At 40.0% G+C, this 25,208-nt stretch overlaps 4 protein-coding genes and 1 long non-coding RNA gene across 5 annotated transcripts; all 5 read right to left on the reverse strand.

Annotated features, from left to right (window-relative positions):
* Positions 1–580: 580 nt before the first annotated feature.
* Positions 581–4,190, reverse strand: LOC115593343 (zinc finger protein 665-like). The gene has a single exon (XM_030436860.1). It carries the CDS (start codon positions 4,030–4,032, stop codon positions 2,659–2,661), a length of 1,374 nt encoding a protein of 457 aa, XP_030292720.1. The 5' UTR covers positions 4,033–4,190; the 3' UTR covers positions 581–2,658.
* A 3,745-nt stretch (positions 4,191–7,935) lies between these two features.
* LOC115593335 (zinc finger protein 260-like) lies at positions 7,936–13,424 on the reverse strand. The gene is made up of 2 exons (XM_030436853.1): positions 13,136–13,424; positions 7,936–12,475 (listed from the first exon to the last, which is right to left on the reverse strand). The coding sequence occupies exons 1-2, from the start codon at positions 13,305–13,307 to the stop codon at positions 10,341–10,343; spliced, it is 2,307 nt and encodes a 768-aa protein (XP_030292713.1). The 5' UTR covers positions 13,308–13,424; the 3' UTR covers positions 7,936–10,340.
* Positions 13,425–16,418: 2,994 nt separating this feature from the next.
* LOC115593346 (uncharacterized) lies at positions 16,419–17,043 on the reverse strand. The gene is made up of 2 exons (XR_003986294.1): positions 16,919–17,043; positions 16,419–16,834 (listed from the first exon to the last, which is right to left on the reverse strand). It is a non-coding gene; the product is annotated as an uncharacterized LOC115593346 (long non-coding RNA).
* A 1,892-nt stretch (positions 17,044–18,935) lies between these two features.
* LOC115593340 (gastrula zinc finger protein XlCGF57.1-like) lies at positions 18,936–20,869 on the reverse strand. Its single transcript, XM_030436857.1, has one exon. It carries the CDS (start codon positions 20,676–20,678, stop codon positions 19,245–19,247), a length of 1,434 nt encoding a protein of 477 aa, XP_030292717.1. The 5' UTR covers positions 20,679–20,869; the 3' UTR covers positions 18,936–19,244.
* Positions 20,870–23,504: 2,635 nt separating this feature from the next.
* On the reverse strand, positions 23,505–24,994 carry LOC115593342 (zinc finger protein 135-like). The gene is made up of 2 exons (XM_030436859.1): positions 23,738–24,994; positions 23,505–23,653 (listed from the first exon to the last, which is right to left on the reverse strand). The coding sequence occupies exons 1-2, from the start codon at positions 24,843–24,845 to the stop codon at positions 23,619–23,621; spliced, it is 1,143 nt and encodes a 380-aa protein (XP_030292719.1). The 5' UTR covers positions 24,846–24,994; the 3' UTR covers positions 23,505–23,618.
* Positions 24,995–25,208: the final 214 nt, after the last annotated feature.

Genomic DNA, 25,208 nt, shown 5'->3' on the forward strand with positions numbered 1-25,208 from the left:
GGAACAATGGCGCACATACTGGCGGGATGCAAGACAGCTCTCAGCCAAGGAAGATACAGATGGCGCCATGACAAGGTTCTCTGTACACTGGCTGACATCTTGGAGCGGAAGAGACAGAAAAAGCATCAGACCAGGACGAGACCATCAACATCCATACAGTTCATCAGAGAAGGGGAGAAACCACCCGCCCCTCAAAATGAAATCAAACAAGATAAAAAAAGAGGGGAAAAAACTTGGTGGTCCAATAGCATTTTTTTTTTCTTAAACGTGTTTATTGTTTTTTCACAAAAGGGTAACAACCATTGACAGCATGGTAAACATTCATACGGCTGGTCCTGTAATTTGTAGTTCAAATAAAGTTATTTGACCAACCATATTCATACTTAACTGATGAAAGTACACAAATTGAGTACAAGTGTTTATCAGGAAAAAAAAAGGTAGCTGCAGACAAACCAACAAAACAAAGATTCCTTGTACCCTCTGCATTACGATACAAATTTCCTCTAACATTGTTGTAAGTTAACAAAGAAACATACCATTAAAATAAACAAACACAAACATGTAAACAAATGATGTCAAATTGCCAAAAGATAGGAAAAGAAAAAAAAAGCGAGAGAGTGTTTTGGTATTTGGATGTCAGACATATGTTGATGCTTACAAAGCAAAGGCACTTAGGCACATGGGGCAAAGGCAAACAGGAGGCTCATTACAATAATACAAGGATGTTAACATGAGCAAGATACATTTATACTTAGGGAAACAGATATCTGGTAAAATTATAAGCTTATAAAACATTGCTAGTCATAAAAGTTTTAATAGGATTCCAAATATTTGTCAATAACTCAAGCTTCTTGTTTAAGTGATATCTGAGCTCGTCCAGATGTAATACACTGCTCAGTTCCCTAATCCACATCTCAGAAGTTGGAACCGACCCCCTTTTTTTGCTAGTACCATGATAAATAAAACTGCTTGAGATTAAAATTTATCAGCTTAATCAAGTGTGGCCCCAAAAACACTTATCAGTGGATCTGGCTTCACAGTGATGTTATACGTTCTGGACAGACAGTCAAATATTTTATCTCAGAATGGCTGAGTTTTTGGACACGACCACGAAGATTGGAGCAGTGTACCTTCATATACCACATATAGGAGATACATCTTATGCAATCTAGATTTTGTATAATGTAGTCTATTAATGACCTTGAATTGGATTTATATATGTCTGACATTTATGGAACACCTACTGACATTACAAAGAGATTCCTCGCAGGTATCCTCAGCTCTCCTTTACCTGTTCATCCTTGATTTTGTCTGTGTTTATATTGTCCGGACTAGTCAAAATATCATTATAGAAGGAGGTTGCCCCCCAGTCTCTTTCCATTTCTTGCATGTTTTTTAAATTCATAATTAACTATATTTAACACCATGTTTATACTCTATTCACACAGTGTGTTTACAATATGTTTGTGTACTCCTTGTATTAAGGTGTAGATCTACTCTGCCTAATTCCACAAAGAAATGTGGTACTCTTTTCTAAACTGCTACTTTGAACTAACAGCTAACTTTTTGGTTACATACATGGAAGCGACTGTAAAAACAACTATTTAACATGTAACCGTTTTAGCAGGACAGGAGGAGCGATAATAACTGGGACAGATGAGACCGATTAACTCGACTTTTAAGTCATGGTGTTAACAAATATGGGCAAATAGGGCTGGGCGATATGGCTAAAAAATCTATCACGATATAACTGTTTCATATCAATCGATATTGATAATTATTGATTTTTTTTTTTTTACCCATTAGAAATAAGTAAAATTTGAAAAAAAAAACCTTTAAATGACATTGCTACGTGACAATAAGTTAATGGGATGGTTCGTTTTTTTGAAGTGGGGTAATATAGTCATAATATAGTTGGTCTGTTTCCTACTGTAATCACCGATCAGCGGCACAGAGCCGCTCCAGCCCAGACGCTCAGCTTTGTACTGCAGTGAACACGGACCAGTGCAAAGCGAATTTTAACCACCTAAAACGAGGCCCACCTCAAAAAAAATCTATATTATTGCAAGTGTACGTTGTATAGAGAAAATTCATACCGCTTTACATCTCCGTCAGACCGCCCTTTCTTTTGGCACGACATTTTCTCAACCCTAGAACCTCTGTATCCCGACGCATTAGCACAAATGGGCCGTTGCGCTAATGCGTAGAGATACGGAGGTTCTACGGTCTGTGTCTGTGTCTGAAATTAAGTTTTGTTTTGATCAAAAGTAAACAGAGGTGCGTGCATAAACCTCTCGTCCAGCAACTGGACTATATATCAAACTATTGATATTGATCACGTGTCTATCGCGATAGATATCGTTATCGTTTTATCGCCCAGCCCTATGGGCAAATCAGCATGAAGATAGACACAAACATATTTTGACATCTTCTCAAGGGGGAATTGTACACATTCAGCATCAGCTCATCATTCCTCCTGTGTATATTGATCCTCTGAGGATTCTTCAAGTATGTCATTTAAAGTTACAGTTGCGCAATTATACATGAAACACAAGAACTAATGCCCCTCCAACATATTTTGCAAATACAAGGCTACTCGCCATCAAATGTCTGGTCAAAGCAGACTGATCAGACAAACTTTCCCCAGGTCTCGCAGGGTTACGGTTTCTCACCTGTGTGGGTTCTCATGTGAGAAGTTAACTGAGTACGACCCCCGTAAGCCTTCCCACAAATTTCACAGGCAAAAGGTTTCTCACCTGTGTGGATACTCATGTGATAAGTTAACTGGTCACGACCCTTGAAATCCTCCCCACAAATTCCACAGTTAAAAGGTTTCTCATCTGTGTGGGTTCTCATGTGACAAAGTAAGCTTTTTCTTTGCATGTAAGCTTTCCCGCATGTTTTGCAAGAATACGGTTTCTCGCCTGTGTGGGTTCTCATGTGACAAGTTAACTGAGCACGAAGCATGAAAGCCTCCCCACAAATTTCACAGGTAAAAGGTTTCTCACCTGTGTGGGTCATCATGTGAACTGTTAAGGTTCTCTTTAGCGTGAAAGCTTTCCCACATGTTTTGCAAGCAAACGGCTTCTCACCTGTGTGGATTCTTGTGTGCCTTTTCAAACTACATGAATTAATTAATGATTTCCCACATATTTGGCAAGAATATGGTTTTTCACCTGTGTGGATTCTCATGTGATAAGATAACTGATAACGCTGCCTGAAAGCCTCCCCACAAACTTCACAGGTATGCGGTTTCTCACCTGTGTGTATTCTCGTGTGATTAGTTAATTGATAACGCTGCCTGAAAGCCTCCCCACAAATTTTACAGGTATGCGGTTTCTCACCTGTGTGTATTCTCGTATGTTTTTTTAATTCGCCACAAGAGATGAAAGTCTTCCCACATGTTTTGCAAGCAAATGGTTTCTCACCTGTGTGGATTCTCTCATGTTTTTTTAAGTGGTTACTAGAGCTGAATGTCTTCTGACATGTGTTGCAAGAAAATGGCCTTTCACCTGTGTGGATTCTCATGTGCTGCTTGCATTCAAAATTAGACCCGAAACCTTTCCCACATGTTTGGCAAAAATACGGTTTCTCACCTGTGTGGGTTCTCATGTGGACTGTTAATTGACAACGAAACCTGAAATTTTTTCCACATGTATTGCAAGTAAATGGTTTCTCGCCTGTGTGGATTCTCTCATGTTTTTTTAAGTGGTAACTAGAGCTGAATGTCTTCTGACATGTGTTGCAAGAAAATGGCCTCTCACCTGTGTGAATTCTCATGTGCTGCTTGCATTCAAAATTAGACCCGAAATCTTTCCCACATGTCTGGCAAGAATACGGTTTCTCACCTGTGTGGATTCTCATGTGCCGTCTCCATTCACAATTAGACCTGAAATCTTTCCCACATGTTTGGCAAGAATACGGTTTCTCACCTGTGTGGATTCTCATGTGAACTTTTAAGGAACAATTTAGCGTGAAAGATTTCCCACATGTTTTGCAAGAATACGGCTTCTCACCTGTGTGGGTTCTCATGTGGACTGTTAATTGAAAACGAATCCTGAATTTTTTTCCACATGTTTTGCAAGAATACTTCTTCTCACCTGTGTGGGTTCTTAGGTGTATATTCAATTGGGACTTTAACTTAAAGGTCTTTCCACATGTGTCACATTTGAAGGACTTTTTACCTGGGTCAGTGTTATGTTGAATGTCTGTTGAGGTAGAGTTTTTGGCATCATCACTGTGACTTTTGCTTCCGTGATGTTTTTTCTTTTCCTTTGGCTCTCCATCTCCAGCTGATCCCGAGTCTCCATGTTTTCCACCTTTCTGGTCTCGGCTCTCAGCTACATGAGAGTTGTTAGAGAGGAGCTGCTGGTCACTTGTTGGTTCTGCTTCACTGTGGTCACTTTCCTCATGTCTTGGAGTCAACATGACGGTATCCGTCTCCACCTTCAGTACAAGCTGCTCTCCCTCTTGACTGGTGCAGAGTTCCTCCTGTTCCTCTTTAATCTCTGGAGGCTCTGAGTCCTCTTGGTCCAGACTGGAGTTCCTCTCCTGGTTACAGAGCTGCTGGTCAGCGAGAACCTCCTCCTCCTTACAGACATGTTGCTGTGGGAGCTCTGGAGGGGCAGAGAACAAAAGACAGAGAATATTTAATCAACCAACCAACCTTTATTTAGAGAGATCCAGAGATCATTGAGAGGCAACCCTCATTCACAAGGGCACTGAGGCACACAGAACAAAGGCAGAATAACAAGTAGAAATACTCAAAAAGTTTCAATAGCTTCCAGGTCATGTGACCAACTGACTCCAAACCAATGCCGAATTGTATTAACACACTGGGTGATTAGTACACACCTTGTTAAAAGGACTTTAGTGCTCCACATAGTTGCCATTAATGTTTTTTTATTTAAAAATCGACATTTTTTCCAACAGTTTCGATCTCATCTAACCCACTTACTCAACATCAATGCCGAAATGTCTTCCTAATAAGTTGAATGAGACACACCTCTTTCTGTTGAGTTTCAGTGTTCCTCACATTTTTCGGAACGTTTTGTGTGTAAAAGGATCATTTTCTATGTGGAGTTTCGCCGCGGTCTTCTATAGAATGGAGCTCAGCCGTGCAGCTGAAACGCGGGAAACACCAGTTTGTTCGCTCGATGTGGTGAAACGTGGCTGCGATGTATATGTCCCCCTCTGTGGCCACTCCAGGGCCCTGAATAACATTGTTATTAAAATAAGAAACTTTTACTCACCTATCCTGTTTAACTTTACTTGGGGTTTCCAGCAGATATCCAGCATGACGCGATGCCGATCGATCTCTTCCTCGTACTGGACGATAGTTGTTTTAAAAACTCTGAATATTTCTTCAGCAGCAGCAGTTAGTCGCTCGTTGACAAACTCTCTCAAACTCTCAACTGAACTCATTGCTCTGTTTTTAACTCCTCAAATAATGAGCTGCGCTGTGACTCAGTACTGTCTTCACTTTACTCATTACACACATGAAGCTAATGCTACTAACTGCTACTGTTTACTTCCGCTGGGTGCCACGCTCTAAGGCTCCGACAGGGGAAGTGCGCCGCGGAGGCTTTTAGTTCCACTTCAGACTGAAGACATTTAATTCAGAACTTGTTTGAAACTGAAATATCTGACTACAGTTTTAAACTTGAACAAAATAATTGGGCCAACACATATTCTCCAGTTGCTAAGCAGAATCAAAAAGACTTTTGATATTTTTTTTTTCCATTTCTTACATGTTATTTAAATCCATTTAATTTATCTATATTCAACACCACCATCTCCACAAGAACCAAATTGTTTATAGCCAGGGTTTCAGAGACAGAAATCATACATCAGAATGCACAGGAATAATTAATACAAACCTCAGCAAAGTAGAAAAAAATAATTAAAAAACAGTTTACAGAAAATACATTTTAAAAAAAACTGTCAAACACTAACGGTAGGAGACCATAAAATCCAAAACAGACTGCAACTGTAGTAGCAGAAAAAATCAGGAAAACGACTCCCGCACACTGTCCACTTCACTTGCAATAAAGTTTATTGACAACAGCATTTTGGCACTTAGACTGTCATCAGGTTATCTGATAAGATGACCTAATGAATTAAGCAATTTAAACGGCATAACATTTACGGTATTATTCTGACCATATGACAGATTTTGCTGATGTGTATATTTAAATATATTGTAAACAACCTTTAATCATTCAACACAATCAAAACGTAACTTCTACAGAAATAAGATACATTTGTTTGAAAATCTGATTTCAGGGTAATACTCGTATGATCAAGCCAAGGGGCACCCGGGAGCCTCAAAAGTCGAGTACACCATGTGATTTGTTTTAATATGATTAATTGTGACTTTACTTAGGTACATACTGAAGCAGAATGTGCAGAATACATGATTTAAGTTGAGTGCTGGTGATGCAGGCTTGTAAACCTGGTGAAGGAAAGAATTCTTTGCTTCAACTGGGAACACTGAGTGTGACAGGAGCAGAAGGGTTATAAGGTGCCCACCAACACATTGTTGCCCCTGGACCTTCTAGAAGGTCAATCTGGCCATGTCTGTAGATTCAGCACCCACAGATTTGTAGTGAATATTGCTTAAATCATATGCAGGAGATGTTTCATAGCTGGAAATAAAGCAACACTTCATAGATTGGTTTCAAGTTAAAAGAAAGTGAAACTGGAATATGATATCACAGCTACCAGCAGAGGGAAGCTGCACACAGCAGAGGAAGGTTTATATGTGGGACAAACAAGTGAACATGATCTCTGACATCAAGGTAATCTCATCTATCTTTATTGAGAACCTTTATCCTCTTTGTTATGAAAGAAAATTCACTTTTTGTGATGTAATCTAATAAAAAAATTTTGGCTTATCATTTTGTTTGCAGGAAGCTGTGTGATGACAATATGCATCAAACTGTATGTGCAGTCACATGAAGGACCATAATCCATAAATCAAGATGGCTAAACTCATCTTAGATATAAACAGGTTAATAATTATTATATATATCTTTTTAGCTACAATACAATAGAGTACAATACAGTGAAGAAAAATGTAAGTGAACTTGGTAAGTAACTCTTTAGGTGTGAATATGCATCAAACTGTATTTGCAGTCAAATGAAGGACAATATAGTCACAGCCTCATTTCAAGTGTCTGAATTGAACAGAGTACAATGCAGTGAAGAAAAAAGTAAGTGAACTTTGCAAGAAGCTTACACCAAACCTGCCAACAGTTTGCCTTGGGGTGTCCTTATTTTGAACTTTATCCCGATTGGTATTTTTTCCCATTAATCTCATGATTTAATGTAGATACAGGTGTTAATCAGGTCTCAAGAGGACAAAAATGGCATTAAAATGTGAAACTCTGCAGACTGTAATGTTTTTGTATCCCTCCTCTAACACTGCAGAGGAGGGACATGATGCAAGCCGAGGTCCGACACCTGGAGGAAGAAAGGCGCAGGTCTAGGGCCGTCGAACTTGGATCACAAGGAGCCTGGACAAAGTGGGACCTGCCAAAGTGGAAGATCACGTGGCCTGAGATCTTGAGAACGGAGCCCTTTCCCATCTCTTTCCTGCTCCGCTCTGTGTATGACACCCTTGTACCACCAACAAACCTCCACATATGGGGAATGAGGGAGGACCCATTGTGTAGGCTATCTGGAGGGATTGGAACAATGGCGCACATACTGGCGGGATGCAAGACAGCTCTCAGCCAGGGAAGATACAGATGGCCCCATGACAAGGTTCTCTGTGCACTGGCTGACATCTTGGAGCGGGAGAGACAGAAAAAGCATCAGACCAGGACGAGACAACGCCATCCATACAGTTCATCAGAGAAGGGGAGAAACAACCTGCCCCTCAAAATAAAATCAAACAAGATAAAGAAGGGAAAATAAATATAGGTGGTCCAATTGCATTTTTTTTTTCTTAAACGTGTTTATTGTTTTTTCACAAAAGGGTAACAGCCATTGACAGCAAGGTAAACATTCATACGGCTGGTCCTGTAATTTGAAGTTCAAATAAAGTTATTTGGCTGATCATATTCGTTCTTAACTGACAAAAGTAAACAAATTCAGTACAAGTGGTTATCAGGAAAAAAAAGGTAGCTACAGGCAAACCAACAAAACAAAGATTCCTTGTACCCTCTGCATTACGAAACAAAATTCCTCTAACACTGTTGGAAGTTAACAAAAAACACATACCATTAAAATAAAAAAACACAAACATGTAAACAAATGATGTCAAATTGCCAAAAGATAGGAAAAGAAAAAAAAGGCGAGAGATTTTTGGCATTTGGATGTCAGACATATGTTGATGCTTACAAAGCAAAGGCACTCAGGCACATGGGGCAAAGGCAAACAGGAGGCTCATTACAATAATACAAGGATGTTAACATGAGCAAGATAAATGTATACTTGGGAAACATATCTGGTAAAATTATACGATTATAAAATATTGGTAGTCATAAAAGTTTTAATAGGATTCCAAATATTTGTCAATAACTCAGGCTTCTTGTTTAAGTGATATCTGAGCTCATCCAGATGTAATACACTGCTCAGTTCACTAATCCACATCTCACAAGTTGGAACCAATACCATGATAAATAAAACTGCTTGAGATTGAAATTTACCAGCTTAATCAAGTGTGGCCCCCAAAACACTTATTAGTGGATCTGGCTTCAGAGTGATGTCATACGTTCCGGACAGATAGTCAAATATTTTGACTGAGTTTTTGGACACGACCACAAAAATTGGAGCAGTGCACCTTCGTATACCACATATAGGATTTATATATGTCTGACATTTATGGAACACCTACTGACATTACAAAGAGATTCCTCGCAGGTTTCCTCAGCTCTCCTTTACCCGTTCATCCTTGATTTTGTCTGTGTTTATATTGTCCGGACTAGTCAAAATATTATAATAGAAGGAGGTTGCCCCCCAGTCTCTATCCATTTCTTACATGTTATTTAAATTCATAATTAACTATATTTAACACCATGTTTAAACTCTTTTCACACAGTGTGTTCACACTATGTTTGTGTACTCCTTGTATTAAGGTGTAGATCTACTCTGTTTAATTCCACAAAGAAATGTGGTACTCTTTTCTAAACTGCTACTTTGAACTAACAGCTAACTTTTTGGTTACATACATGGAAGCGACTGTAAAAACAACTATTTAACATGTAACTGTTTTAGCAGGACAGGAGGAGCGATAATAAGTGGGACAGATGAGACCGATTAACTCAACTTTTAAGTCATGGTGTTAAAAAATATGGGCAAATAGGGCTGGGCGATATGGTTGAAAAATCTATCACGATATAACTGTTTCATATCAATCGATATTGATAATTATTGATTTTTTTTTTACCCATTAGAATTAAGTAAAATTAGAAAAATAACCCTTTAAATGGTGACTACAGGTGAGACTTTTGGGGGAAAAAATCATTTTCAAGATTTTAGAATCAGAATTGAAGACATGAGACAAAATAGTGTAGATGCTGACATTGCTGCTTGACAATAAGTTAATGGGATAGTTCATTTTTTTAAGTGGGGTCATATAAAGTACGTATCTATAGTCGGTCTGTTTCCTACTGTAATCACTGATCAGCGGCACAGAGCCGCTCCAGCCCAGACGCTCAGCTTTGTACTGCAGTGAACACGGTCCAGTGCAAAGCGAATTTTAACCACCTAAAACGAGGCCCACCTTAAAAAAATCTATATTATTGCAAGTGTACATTGTATAGAGAAAATTCACACTGCTCTACATCTCCGTCAGACCGCCCTTTCTTTTGGCACGACATTTTCTCAACCCTAGAACCTCTGTATCCCGACGCATTAGCGCAAATGGGCCGTTGCGCTAATGCGTAGAGATACGGAGGTTCTACGGTCTGTGTCTGAAATTAAGTTTTGTTTTGATCGAAAGTAAACAGAGTTGCGTGCATAAACCAATCATCCAGCAACTGGACTATATATCAAACTATTGATATTGATCACGTGTCTATCGCGATAGATATCGTTATCGTTTTATCGCCCAGCCCTATGGGCAAATCAGCATGAAGATAGACACATAAACATATTTTGACATCTTCTCAAGGGGGAATTGTACACATTCAGGATCAGCTATGATTCCTCCTGTGTATATTGATCCTCTGAGGATTCTTCAAGTATGTCATTTAAAGTTATAGTTGCACAATTATACACGAAACACTAGAACTGATCCACCTCCAACATATTTTGCAAATACAAGGCTACTCGCCATCAAATGTCTCGTCAAAGCAGACTGATCAGACAAACTTTCCCCAGGTCTCGCAGGGTTACGGTTTCTCACCTGTGTGGGCTCTCATGTGAGAAGTTAACTGAGTACGACCCCCGTAAGCCCTCCCACAAATTTCACAGGCAAAAGGTTTCTCACCTGTGTGGGTACTCATGTGATAAGTTAACTGGTCACGACCCTTGAAATCCTCCCCACAAATTCCACAGTTAAAAGGTTTCTCATCTGTGTGGGTTCTCATGTGACAAAGTAAGCTTTTTCTTTGCATGTAAGCTTTCCCGCATGTTTTGCAAGAATACGGTTTCTCGCCTGTGTGGGTTCTCATGTGACAAGTTAACTGAGCACGAAGCATGAAAGCCTCCCCACAAATTTCACAGATAAAAGGTTTCTCACCTGTGTGGGTCATCATGTGAACTGTTAAGGTTCTCTTTAGCGTGAAAGCTTTCCCACATGTTTTGCAAGCAAACGGCTTCTCACCTGTGTGGATTCTTGTGTGCCTTTTCAAACTACATGAATTAATTAATGATTTCCCACATATTTGGCAAGAATACGGTTTTTCACCTGTGTGGATTCTCATGTGATAAGATAATTGATAACGCTGCCTGAAAGCCTCTCCACAAATTTTACAGGTATGCGGTTTCTCACCTGTGTGGATTCTTGTGTGATTAGTTAATTCATAACGCTGCCTGAAAGCCACCCCACAAATTTTACAGGTATAAGGTTTCTCACCTGTGTGTGTTCTTGTATGTTTTTTTAATTCGCCACAGGAGATGAAAGTCTTCCCACATGTTTGGCAAGAATACGGTTTCAAACCTGTGTGGATTCTCATGTGGAGCTCTACGTGTGAGTGTTGGCTGAAAGCTTTCCCACATGTTTTGCAAGTAAATGGTTTCTCACCTGTGTGGATTCTCTCATGTTTTTTTAAGTGGCTATTAGAGTTGAATGTCTTCAGACATGTGTTGCAAGAAAATTGCCTCTCACCTGTGTGAATTCTCATGTGCTGCTTCCATTCAAAATTAGACCTGAAAGCTTTCCCACATGTTTTGCAAGTAAACGGGTTCTCACCTGTGTGAATTCTTATGTGCCGCGTGCATTCAAAATTAGACCCGAAATGTTTCCCACATGTTTGGCAAGAATATGGTTTCTCACCTGTGTGGGTTCTCATGTGAACTGTTAAGGAACAGTTTCGCATGAAAGCTTTCCCACATGTTTTGCAAATAAACGGTTTCTCACCTGTGTGGATTCTCTCATGTTTTTTTAAGTAGTTTCTAGAGCTGAATGTCTTCTGACACGTGTTGCAAGAAAATGGCCTTTCACCTGTGTGGATTCTCATGTGCTGCTTGCATTCAAAATTAGACCCAAAATCTTTCCCACATGTTTGGCAAGAATAGGGTTTCTCACCTGTGTGGATTCTCGTGTGCCGCCTCCAGTCATTATTAGAAATGAAAGCCTTCCCACATGTCTGGCAAGAATACGGTTTCTCACCTGTGTGGATTCTCATGTGAACTTTTAAGGAACAGGTTAGCGTGAAAGCTTTCCCACATGTTTTGCAAGAATACGGCTTCTCACCTGTGTGGGTTCTCATGTGGACTGTTAATTGAAAACGAATCCTGAATTTTTTTCCACATGTTTTGCAAGAATACTTCTTCTCGCCTCTGTGGGTTCTTAGGTGTGAATTCAATTGGGTCTTGAACTTAAAAGTCTTTCCACATGTGTCACATTCGTAGGACTTTTTACCTGAGTCAGTGTTATGTTGAATGTCTGTTGAGGTAGAGTTTTTTGCATCTTTACCATGACTTTTGCTTCTGTGATGTTTTTTCTTTTTTTTTGGTTCTCCATCTCTAGCTGATCCCGAGTCTCCATGTTTTCCTCCTTTCTGGTGCTGGCTCTCAGCTACATCAGAGTTGTTAGAGAGGAGCTGCTGGTCAGTTGTTAGTTCTGCTTCACTTTGGTCACTTTCCTCATGTGTTGGAGTCAACATGACGGTATCCGTCTCCACCTTCAGTACAAGCTGCTCTCCCTCCTGACTGGCGCAGAGTTCCCCCTGTTCCTCTTTAATCTCTGGAGGCTCTGGGTCCTCTTGGTCCTCTCGGTCCAGACTGGAGTTCCTCTCCTGGTTACAGAGCTGCTGGTCAGCGAGAACCTCCTCCTCCTTACAGACATGTTGCTGTGGGAGCTCTGGAGGGGCAGAGAACAAAAGACAGAGAATATTTAATCAACCAAACAATGTTTATTTATCCTCCAGAGATCATTGAGAGGCAACCCTCATTCACAAGGGCACTGAGGCACACAGAACAAAGGCAGAATCACAAGCTTCAACAACAATAGCTTCCAGGTCATGTGACCCACTGACTCCGAACCAATGCCGAATTGTATTAACACACTGGGTGATTAGGACATATCTCGTTAAAACGACTTAAGTGATCCACATATTTGCTAATAATGTTTTTTAATTTAAAATCTACATTTTTTCCAACAGTTTCCATCTCATCTAACCCACTGACTCAACATCAATGCCGAAATTTCTTCCGAATAAGTTGAATTAGACACACCGCTTTCTGTTGAGTTTTAGTTTTCCTCACATTTTTCGAAACATTTTGTGTGTAAAATCATCATTTTCTGAGCGGAGTTTCGCCGCGGTCTTCTCTAGAACGGAGCTCAGCCGCGCAGTGGAAACTCAGAACCTCCAGAGTCCCGGAGTGGAATGAACCAAAACGCGGGAAACACCAGTTTGTTCGCTCGATGTAGTGAAACGTGGCTGCGATGCATATGTCCCCCTCTGTGGCCACTCCAGGTCTCTGAATATTAGTGTTACCAAAATGATAAACTTTTACTCACCTATCCTGTGTAACTTTACTTGGGGTTTCCAGCAGATATCCAGCATGACGCGCTGCCGATCGATCTCTTCCTCGTACTGGACGATAGTTGTTTTAAAAACGCTGAATATTTCTTCAGCAGCAGCAGTTAGTCGCTCGTTGACAAACTCTCTTAAACTCTCAACTGAACTCATTGTTCTGTTTTTAACTCGTCCGATGATGAGCTGCGCTGTGACTCAGTACCGTCTTCACTGCACTCATTACACATATGCAGCTAATGCTACTAACTGCTACTGTTTACTTCCGGTGGGTGCCACACGCTTAAGCTCCGACAGGGGAAGTGCGCCGCGGAGGCTTTTAGTTCCACTTCAGACTGAAGACATTTAATTCAGAACTTGTTTGAAACTGAAATATCTGACTACAGTTTTAAACTTGAACAAAATAATTGGGCATGTTCTCCAGTTGTTAAGCAGACTCAAAAAGACTTAATATTTCTTTACAATTTCTTACATGTTATTTAAATTAATTTAATTTATCTAAATTTAACACCACCATCTCCACAAGAACCAAATTGTTCATAGCCAGCGTTTCAGAGACAGAAATCATACATCAGAATGCACAGGAATAATTAATACAAACCTCAGCAAAGTAGAAAAAAAATAATTAAAAAACAGTTTACTGAAAATTCATTTTATAAAAAACTGTCAAACAGTAACCGTAGGAGACCATGAAATCCAAAACAGGCTGCAACTGTAGTAGCAGGCCGAAAAAATCAGGAAAAATACTTCCACACACTGTCCACTTCACTTGCAATAAAGTTTATTGACAACAGCATTTTGGCACTTAGACTGTCATCAGGTTATCTAATGAGATGACCTAATGAATTAAGCAACTTAAACGGCATAACATTTACGGTATTATTCTGACCATATGACAGATTTTGCTGATGTGTACATTTAAATATATGGTAAAAAACCTTTAATCATTCAAAACGCAACTTCTACAGAAATAGGATGCGTTTGTTTGAAAATCTGATTTCGGGGTAAAACTCGTATGATCAAGCCACGGTGCCGCCGGGAGCCTCAAAAGTCGAGTACACCATGTGATTTGTTTTAATATGATTAATTGTGACTTTATTTAGGTACATACTGAAGCAGAATGTGCAGAATACATGATTTAAGTTGAGTGCTGGTGATGCAGGCTTGTAAACCTGGTGAAGGAAAGAATACTTTGCTTCAACTGGGAACACTGAGTGTGACAGGAACAGAAGGGTTATAAGGTGCCCACCAACTCATTGTTGCCCCTGGACCTTCTAGAAGATCAATCCGGCCATGTCTGTAGATTCAACACCCACAGATTTGTAATGAATATTGCTTAAATCATATGCAGGAGATGTTTCATATCTGGAAATAAAGCAACACTGTTTTCAAGTGTCTGATTTCACAGCAACGGAGCTCATAATCCATGAATCAAGATGGCTAAATTCTTCTTAGATATAAACAGGTTAATAATCATTATATTGATCTTTTTAGCTACAATACAATATAGTACAATACAGTGAAGAAAAATGTAAGTGAACTTGGTAAGTTCACGTGGCCTGAGATCTGGAGACTGGAGCCCTTTCCCATCTCTTTACTGCTCCGCTCTGTGTATGACACCGTTGTATCACCAACAAACCTCCACATATGGGGAATGAGGGAGGACCCATTGTGTAGGCTATCCGGAGGGATTGGAACAATGGCGCACATACTGGCGGGATGCAAGACAGCTCTCAGCCAGGGAAGATACAGATGGCGCCATGACAAGGTTTTCCGTGCACTGGCTGACATCTTGGAGCGGGAGAGACAGGAAAAGCGTCAGACCAGGACGAGACAACACCATCCATACAGTTCATCAGAGAAGGGGAGAAACAACCTGCCCCTCAAAATAAAATCAAACAAGATAAAGAAGGGAAAATAAAAATTGGTGGTCCGATAGCATTTCTTTTTCTTAAACGTGTTTATTGTTTTTTTCACAAAAGGGTAAACAACCATTGACAGCAAGGTAAACATTCAAACGGCTGGTCCTGTAATTTGTAGTTCAAATAAAGTTATTTGACCGATCATATTCGTACTTAACGGACGAAAGTACACAAATTGAGTACAAGGGGTTATCAAGAAAAAAAGGTAGCTACAGGCAAACCAACAAAACAAAGACTCCTTGTACCCTGTGCATTACGATACACATTTCCTCTAACACTGTTGTAAGTTAACAAAGAACATACTATTAAAATAAACAAACACAAACATGTAAACGAATGATGTCAAATGTAAAAAGATAGGACAAGAAAAAAAGCGAGAGAGTGTTTTGGTATTTGGATGTCAGACACATGTTGATGCTTACAAAGCAAAGGCACTTAGGCACATGGGGCAAAGGCAAACAGGAGGCTCATTACAATAATACAATGATGTTAACATGAGCAAGATACATTTATATTTGGGAAACAGATATCTGGTAAAATTATAAGATTATAAAACATTGCTAGTCATAAAAGTTTTAATAGGATTCCAAATATTTGTCAATAACTCAGGCTTCTTGTTTAAGTGATATCTGAGCTCGTCCAGATGGAATACACTGCTCAGTTCACTAATCCACATCTCACAAGTTGGAACCGACTCCTTTTTTTGCCAGTACCATGATAAATAAAACTGCTTGAGATTGAAATTTAGCAGCTTAATCAAGTGTGGCCCCCAAAACACTTATTAGTGGATCTAGCTTCAGAGTGATGTCATACGTTCCGGACAGACAGTCAAATATTTTATCGCAGAATGGCTGAGTTTTTGGACATGACCACAAAGATTGGAGCAGTGTACCTTCATATACCACATATAGGAGATACATCTTATGCAATCTAGATTTTGTATAATGTAGTCTATTAATGACCTTGAATTGGTTTGATATATTTTGTCTGTGTTTATATTGTCCGTACTAGTCAAAATATTATAATAGAAGGAGGTTGCCCCCCAGTCTCTTTCCATTTCTTACATGTTATTTAAATTCATAATTAACTATATTAAACACCATGTTTTTACTCTTTTCACAGTGTGTTCACACTATGTTTGTGTACTCCTTGTATTAAGGTGTAGTTCTACTCTGCTTAATTCCACAAAGAAATGTGGTGCTCTTTTCTAAACTGCTACCTTGAACTAACAGCTAACTTTTTGGTTACATACATGGAAGCTACTGTAAAAACTACAAGTATTTAAAATATAACTGTTTATATAAAAGCAGGACAGGAGGAGCGATAATAAGTGGGACAGATGAGGCTTATTAACTCGACTTTTTAATCATGTTAACAAATATGGGCAAATCAGCATGAAGATAGACACAAACATATTTTGACATCTTCTCAAGGGGAAATTGTACACATTCAGCATCAGCTCATCATTCCTCCTGTGTATATTGATCCTCTGAGGATTCTTCATTTAGTCATTTAAAGTTACAGGTGCGCAATTATACAAGAAACACTAGAACTGATCCACCTCCAACATATTTTGCAAACACAAGGCTACTCGTCTGTACGTGTCATCGAATGTCTCATCAAAGCAGACTGATCGGACAAACTTTCCCCAGGTCTGGCAAGGCTACGGTCTCTCACCTGTGTGGGTTCTCGTGTGAGAAGTTAACTGACGACGAACCCCGAAAGCCTCCCCACAAATTCCACAGGCAAAAGGTCTCTCATCTGTGTGGGTCGTCATGTGAACTGTTAAGGTTCTCTTTAGCGTGAAAGCTTTCCCACATGTTTTGCAAGTGAACGGCTTCTCACCTGTGTGGATTCTTGCGTGCCTTTTCTAACTACATGCATTTCGTGATGATTTCCCACATATTTGGCAAGAATACGGATTCTCACCTGTGTGGATTCTCATGTGATAACTTAATTGACCACGCTGCATGAAAGCCTATGAGAGGTATAAGGTTTCTCACCTGTGTGTATTCTCGTGTGATTAGTTAATTGATGACTATGCCTAAAAGCCTCCCCACAAATTTTACAGATATAAGGTTTCTCACCTGTGTGTATTCTTGTATGTTTTATTAAGGCGCCACAAGAGATGAAAGTCTTCCCACATGTTTGGCAAGAATACGGTTTCTCACCTGTGTGGATTCTCATGTGGAGCTCTACGTGTGAGTGTTGGCTGAAAGCTTTCCCACATGTTTTGCACGTAAATGGTTTCTCACCTGTGAGGATTCTCTCATGTTTTTTTAACTGGTTACTAGAGCTGAATGTCTTCTGACATGTGTTGCAAGAAAATGGCCTTTCACCTGTGTGGATTCTCATGTGCTGCTTGCATTCAAAATTAGACCCAAAATCTTTCCCACATGTTTAGCAAGAATACGGTTTCTCACCTGTGTGGGTTCTCATGTGAACTTTTAAGGAACAGTTTAGTGTGAAAGCTTTCCCACATGTTTGGCAAGAATACGGCTTCTCACCTGTGTGGGTTCTCATGTGGACTGTTAATTGACAACGAATCCTGAAATTTTTTCCATATGTTTTGCAAGAATACTTCTTCTCGCCTGTGTGGATGCTTAGGTGTATAGTCAATTGGGATTTGAACTTAAAGGTCTTTCCACATGTGTCACATTTGAAGGACTTTTTACCTGGGTCAGTGTTATGTTGAATGTCTGATGAGGTAGAGTTTTTTGCATCATCACTGTGACTTTTGCTTCCGTGATTTTTTTCTTTTCTTTGGCTCTCCATCTCCAGCTGATCCTGAGTCTCCATGTTTTTCTCCTTTCTGGTCTCGGCTCTCAGCTACATGAGAGTTGATAGAGAGGAGCTGCTGGTCACTTGTTGGTTCTGCTTCACTGTGGTCACTTACCTCATACGCTGGAGTCAACATGACATGAAAATCATAATTTTCTGAGCGGAATTTCGCAGCGGTCTTGGAGAATGGAACTCAGCCGTGCAGCGGACACTCAGAACCTCCGGAGTCCCGGAGTGGAATGAACCAAAACACGGGAAACATTCGTATGTTCGCTCGATGTAGTGAAACGTGGCTGCGATGCATATGCCCCCTTCGGTGGCCACTCCAGGGCTCTGAACATTAGTGTTACCAAAATAATAAACTTTTACTCACCTATCCTGTGTAACTTTACTTGGGGTTTCCAGCAGATATCCAGCATGACGCGCTGCCGATCGATCTCTTCCTCATACTGGACGATAGTTGTTTTAAAAAGTCTGAACATTTCTTCAGCAGCAGCAGTTAGTCGCTCGTTGACAAACTCTCTCAAACTCTCAACTGAACTCATTGTTCTGTTTTTAACTCGTCCAATAATGAGCTGCGCTGTGACTCAGTACCGTCTTCACTTCATTCATTACACACATGCAGCTTATGCTACTAACTGCTACTGTTTACTTCCGCTGGGTGCCACGCTCTAAGGCTCCGACAGGGGAAGTGCGGAGGCTTTTAGTTCCGCTTCAGACTGAAGACATTTAATTCAGAACTTGTTTAAAAATAATTGGGCCAACAAATGTCCTCCAGTTGCTGAGCAGCCCCAAAACGACGTTTAATAATTATTCAATTCCATAGACGTTATTTAAATTCATTTAATTAACTATATTTAACGCCATGTTTATATTCTTTTCACAGTGTGTTTACACTATGTTAGTGTTCTCCTTGTATTAAGCTGTAGATCTACTCTGTTTAATTCCACAAAGAAATGTGGTACTCTTTTCTAAACTGCTACTTTGAACTAACAGCTAACTTTTTGGCTACATACATGGAAGCTACTGTAAAACAAGTATTTAACATATAACTGTTTATATAAAAGCAGGACACATGAGACTCATTAACTCGACTTTTTAATCATGTTGTTAACAAATATGGGCAAATCAGCATGAAGATAGAAACAAAACATATTTTGACATCTTCTCAAGGGGAAATTGTACACATTCAGCATCAGCTCATCATTCCTCCGGTGTATATTGATCCTCTGAGGATTCTTCAAGTACGTCATTTAAAGCTACAGTTGCGCAATTATACATGAAACACTAGAACTGATCCACCTCCAACATATTTTGCAAATATGGAGGTGTCATCGAATGTCTCGTCAAAGCAGACTGATCAGACAAACTTTCCCCAGGTCTCACAGGGTTACGGTTTCTCACCTGTGTGGGTTCTCATGTGAGAAGTTAATTGATCACGACTCATGAAAGCCTTCCCACAAATTTCACAGGGAAAAGGTCTCTCATCTGTGTGGATTCTCATGTGCCTTTTCAAAATATATGAATCACGTACTGATTTCCCACATGTTTGGCAAGAATACGGTTTCTCACCTGTGTGGATTCTCATGTGAACTGTTAAATTACACTTAAGAGTGAAAGCCTTCCCACAAATTTCACAGGTAAAAGGTTTCTCACCTGTGTGGATTCTCATGTGAGAAGTTAATTGATCACGACCCCTGAAAGCCTTCCCACAAATTCCACAGGTAAAAGGTTTCTCATCTGTGTGGGTTCTCTTGTGCCTCTTCAAAATATATGAATCACGTACTGATTTCCCACATGTTTGGCAAGAATACGGTTTCTCACCTGTGTGGATTCTCATGTGAACTGTTAACTTACTGTTTAGAGTGAAAGTCTTCCCACAAATTTCACAGGTAAAAGGTTTCTCACCTGTGTGGATTCTCATGTGATAAGTTAATTGAACACGAAGCCTGAAAGCCTCCCCACAAATTTCACAGGTAAAAGGTTTCTCACCTGTGTGGGTCATCATGTGAATTGTTAAGGTTCTCTTTATCGTGAAAGCTTTCCCACATGTTTTGCAAGTAAACGGCTTCTCACCAGTGTGGGTTCTCATGTGCCCTTTCAAACTACATGAAGTACGAAATGATTTCCCACATGTTTGGCAGGAATACGGTTTCTCACCTGTGTGTGTTCTCGTATGTTTTTTTAAGTCGCCACAAGAGATGAAAGTCTTCCCACATGTTTTGCAAGTAAACGGTTTCTCACCTGTGTGGATTCTCTTATGTCTTTTTAACTGGTTACTAGAGTTGAATGTCTTCTGACATGTGTTGCAAGAAAATGGCCTTTCACCTGTGTGAATTCTCATGTGCTGCTTCCATTCAAAATTAGACCCGAAACCTTTCCCACATGTTTGGCAAGAATACGGCTTCTCACCTGCGTGGGTTCTCATGTGGACTGTTAATTGACAACGAATCCTGAAATGTTTTCCACATGCTTTGCAAGAATACTTCTTCTCGCCTGTGTGGATGCTTAGGTGTATAGTCAATCGGGACTTGAACTTAAAAGTCTTTCCACATGTGTCACATTTGAAGGACTTTTTACCTGGGTCAGTGTTATGTTGAATGTCTGATGAGGTAGAGTTTTTTGCATCATCACTGTGACTGTTGCTTCCGTGATGTCTTTTCTTTTTCTTTGGCTCTCCATCTCCAGCTGATCCAGAGTCTCCATGTTTTCCTCCTTTCTGGTCTCGGCTCTCAGCTACATCAGAGTTGTTAGAGAGGAGTTGCTGGTCACTTGTTGGTTCTGCTTCACTGTGTTCACTTTCCTCATAAGTTGGAGTCAACATGACGGTATCCGTCTCCACCTTCAGTACAAACTGCTCTCCCTCTTGACTGCTGCAGAGTTCCTCCTGTTCCTCTTTAATCTCTGGAGGCTCCGGGTCCTCTTGGTCCAGACTGGAGTTCCTCTCCTGGTTACAGAGCTGCTGGTCAGCGAGAACCTCCTCCTCCTTACAGACATGTTGCTGTGGGAGCTCTGGAGGGACAGAGAACAAAAGACAGAGAATATTTAATCAACCAACCAACCTTTATTTATCCTCCAGAGATCATTGAGAGGCAACCCTCATTCACAAGGGCACTGAGGCACACAGAGCAAAGGCAGAATAACAAGTAGAAATACTCAGAAAGTTTCAATAGCTTCCAGATCATGTGACCCACTGACTCCAAACCAATGCCGAATTGTATTAACACACTGTGTTAGAAAGGCCGCTCCTGCGCGCATGTGCCTGTGAGTACGTTCCTGCAGGCTGGCTAAGTGACATGCAGCAGCGGAGTGAGAGCAAGACATTGTGTGATGACGTTACGTGTGTGTGATTGACCCTAAAGTGAGTTATAATTCAATCCTGCATGTTACTTGTTTGTAACGTAATATAATGCTTGTCAGACAGTCATGTTAAAGTGTCATTGAAACATGTTTCAAGTTTGAATAAAGACGTAATAGAGATTAGGCTTAAGTTCGTTTACTTTCACTTTGTATATTTTGTATTTACTCTGTCTGTATCCTTTAGATATTACTAAGTTTACATCTATATTGTATTAGTTTGTGGACATTATGTTGGTTAGAGTAATTAAGTAATTGTCGAGCGTTTAATGTGTGTAACCACGTTCTTAGAATATTCCAGAGGTGGCGCCATTGCACTATTTTTCTACATAGAAAACCTAATTTAGAGGTAAAGTTGCACTGTTATGAGGCTGGTTAACCTCATTATGCTAATGAAAGTGATTTGGAACTTTACGTAATTAATTTGTGATATTAATATGAATATTATTTAATATTAATATTATGTTCCTTGTAAGAGTTGGATTGCATATTCCTTGAGTCCTGTGTTCTGACCAACACCCCAGGGAGACACCCATCCTAATTACATCATTCTCTACAGTCCATCCACATTTTTGCTAAAGCACCATCCAACACACTGGGTGATTAGGACACACCTTGTTAAAAGGACTGTAGTGCTCCACATAGGTGCCATTAATGTTTTTTTAATTTAAAATCTACATTTTTTCCAACAGTTTAACATCTTGTCTAACCCACTGACTCAACATCAATGCCGAAATGTCTTCCTAATAAGTTGAATGAGACACACCTCTTTATTTATGTTGTTTGTTTCGGGCATGTCAATTCATAAGCATCACATTTCATCATTGTTCAAATAATACAACACACATGGCCGAAAGGGAAAAGCGGGAGAAGCCAAAGCTTATCAAGTCCCGCCCCCATTACCCACAGGATAAAATCTTCATCCTGATCTTTTCTTGTCTTTTGCAATTTACTTTTTTCTTTTCTTCTCTTTTTTTCTTTTGTTATGACCTTTGACAAAACATATTACAGCAGTAGCATACAGAGCTGAATTCAAGCTCTAAACAGTACATACAGATTACATGTGTGTCTGCACATGTGTCCATATTAGTCCATCATGAGTGAACAACAGTCTCATCTTATGGCCTCATTTTATAGCCAGGCTTGCCACAAAGTCAGAATATCCAATTGAGAGAGAGCAAAAGTCCAGTGTATTTATTATTTGTTGAGATGGTGTTGGGATGGTGTAAGAGCCCTTTAATGCATTTTCATGTTATTCATCAGTCTCCTCTGCAGCTTTTATCGCTGCTAGCTTCGCCATGTCCTCCCGATTCTGTTGAGTTTCAGTTTTCCTCACATTTTTCGGAACGTTTTGTGTGTAAAAATCATCATTTTCTGAGCGGAGTTTCGCCGCGGTCTTCTATAGAATGGAGCTCAACCGTGCAGTGCAAACTCAGAATCTCCGGAATCCCGGAGTGGAATGAACCCAAACGCGGGAAACACTCGTTGTGCGCTCGATACCAAAATAATAAACTTTTACTCACCTATCCTGTGTAACTTTACTTGGGGTTTCCAGCAGATATCCAGCATGACGCGCTGCCGATCGATCTCTTCCTCGTACTGGACGATAGTTGTTTTAAAAACTCTGAATATTTCTTCAGCAGCAGCAGTTAGTCGCTCGTTGACAAACTCTCTCAAACTCTCTACTGAACTCATTGTTCTTTAATAACTCGTCCAATGATGAGCTGCGCTGTGACTCAATACCGTCTTCACTTCACTCATTACTCACATGCAGCTAATGCTACCAGCTCCTATTGGTTACTTCCGCTGGGTGCCACGCTCTAAAACTCCGACAGGGGAAGTGCGGAGGTCTTTAGTTCCGCTTCAGACTGAAGACGTTTAATTCAGAACTTGTTTGAAACTGACATATTTGACTACAGTTTTAAACTTGAACAAAATATATGGGCCAACAAATGTTCTCCAGTTGCTAAGCAGCCTCAAAAAGAAGTTTAATATTTTTTCCATTTCTTACATTTTATTTATATTCATTTAATTAACTATATTTAACACCATGTTTATATTCTTTTCACAGTGTGTTTACACTATGTTGGTGTACTCCTTGTATTAAGGTGTAGATCTACTCTGTTTAATTCCACAAAGAAATGTGGTACTCTTTTCTAAACTGCTACTTTGAACTAACAGCTAACTTTTTGGCTACATACATGGAAGCTACTGTAAAAACTACAAGTATTTAACATATAACTGTTTATATAAAAGCAGGACACGAGGAGCGATAGTAAGTGGGACACATGAGAATGATTAACTCAACTTTTTAATCATGTTGTTAACAAATATGGGCAAATCAGCATGAAGATAGACACAAACATATTTTGACATCTTTTCAAGGGGGAATTGTACACATTCAGCATCAGCTCATCATTTCACAGGTAAAAGGTTTCTCACCTGTGTGGGTTCTCATGTGCCTTTTCAAACTATATGAATCACGTACTGATTTCCCACATGTTTGACAAGAATACGGTTTCTCACCTGTGTGGATTCTCATGTGAGAAGTTAATTGATCACGACCCCTGAAAGCCTTCCCACAAATTCCACAGGTAAAAGGTTTCTCATCTGTGTGGGTTCTCATGTGCCTTTTCAAAATATATGAATCACGTACTGATTTCCCACATGTTTGGCAAGAATAAGGTTTCTCACCTGTGTGGATTCTCATGTGATAAGTTAATCGAACACGAAGCATGAAAGCCTCCCCACAAATTTCACAGGTAAAAGGTTTCTCACCTGTGTGAGTCATCATGTGAACTGTTAAGGTTCTCTTTAGCGTGAAAGCTTTCCCACATGTTTTGCAAGTAAACGGCTTCTCACCTGTGTGGGTTCTCATGTGCCTTTTAAAACTACATGAATTACGTAATGATTTCCCACATGTTTGGCAAGAATACGGTTTCTCACCTGTGTGGATTCTCATGTGGAGTGCTATGTGTGCGAGTCGGCTGAAAGCTTTCCCACATGTTTTGCAAGTAAACAGTTTCTCATCTGTGTGGATTCTCAAATGGTTTTTAAAAGCAGACTGAAAAGTGAATGTCTTCTGACAGGTGTTGCAAGAAAATGGCCTCTCACCTGTGTGGATTCTCATGTGTTGCTTCAATTCACAATGAGACTTGAAATCTTTCCCACATGTCTGGCAAGAATACGGTTTCTCACCTGTGTGGGTTCTCATGTGAACTGTTAAAGAACAGTTCCGCGTGAAAGCTTTCCCACATGTTTTGCAAGTAAACGGCTTCTCACCTGTGTGGATTCTCATGTGGACTGTTAACTGATAACGAGTCCTGAAATCTTTCCCACATGTTTTGCAAGTAAACGGTTTCTCACCTGTGTGGATTCTCAAATGGCTTTTTAAAGCAGACTTAAAAGTGAATGTCTTCTGACATGTGTTGCAAGAAAATGGCCTCCCACCTGCGTGGATTCTCATGTGGAGCTCCATGTGTTTGCGTTTTCTGAAGGCTTCCCCACATGTGTTGCAAGAAAATGGCCTCTCACCTGTGTGGATTCTCATGTGCCGCTTACATTCACAATTAGTCCTGAAATCTTTCCCACATGTTTGGCAAGAATACGGTTTCTCACCTGTGTGGATTCTCATGTGAACTTTTAAGGAACAATTTAGCGTGAAAGCTTTCCCACATGTTTTGCAAGAATACGGCTTCTCACCTGTGTGGGTTCTCTCGTGGACTGTTAATTGACAACGAACACTGAAATTTTTTCCACATGTTTTGCAAGAATATTTCTTTTCACCTGTGTGGGTTCTTAGGTGTATATTCAATCGGGACTTGAACTTAAAAGTCTTTCCACATGTGTCACATTTGAAGGACTTTTTACCTGGGTCAGTGTTATGTTGAATGTCTGATGAGGTAGAGGTTTTTGCATCATCACTGTGACTTTTGCTTCTGTGATGTTTTTTCTTTTTCTTTGGCTCTCCATCTCCAGCTGATCCCGAGTCTCCATG

The sequence above is a fragment of the Sparus aurata genome, chromosome 12 (genome assembly GCF_900880675.1).
Source record: "Sparus aurata chromosome 12, fSpaAur1.1, whole genome shotgun sequence".
NCBI lineage: Eukaryota > Metazoa > Chordata > Actinopteri > Spariformes > Sparidae > Sparus > Sparus aurata.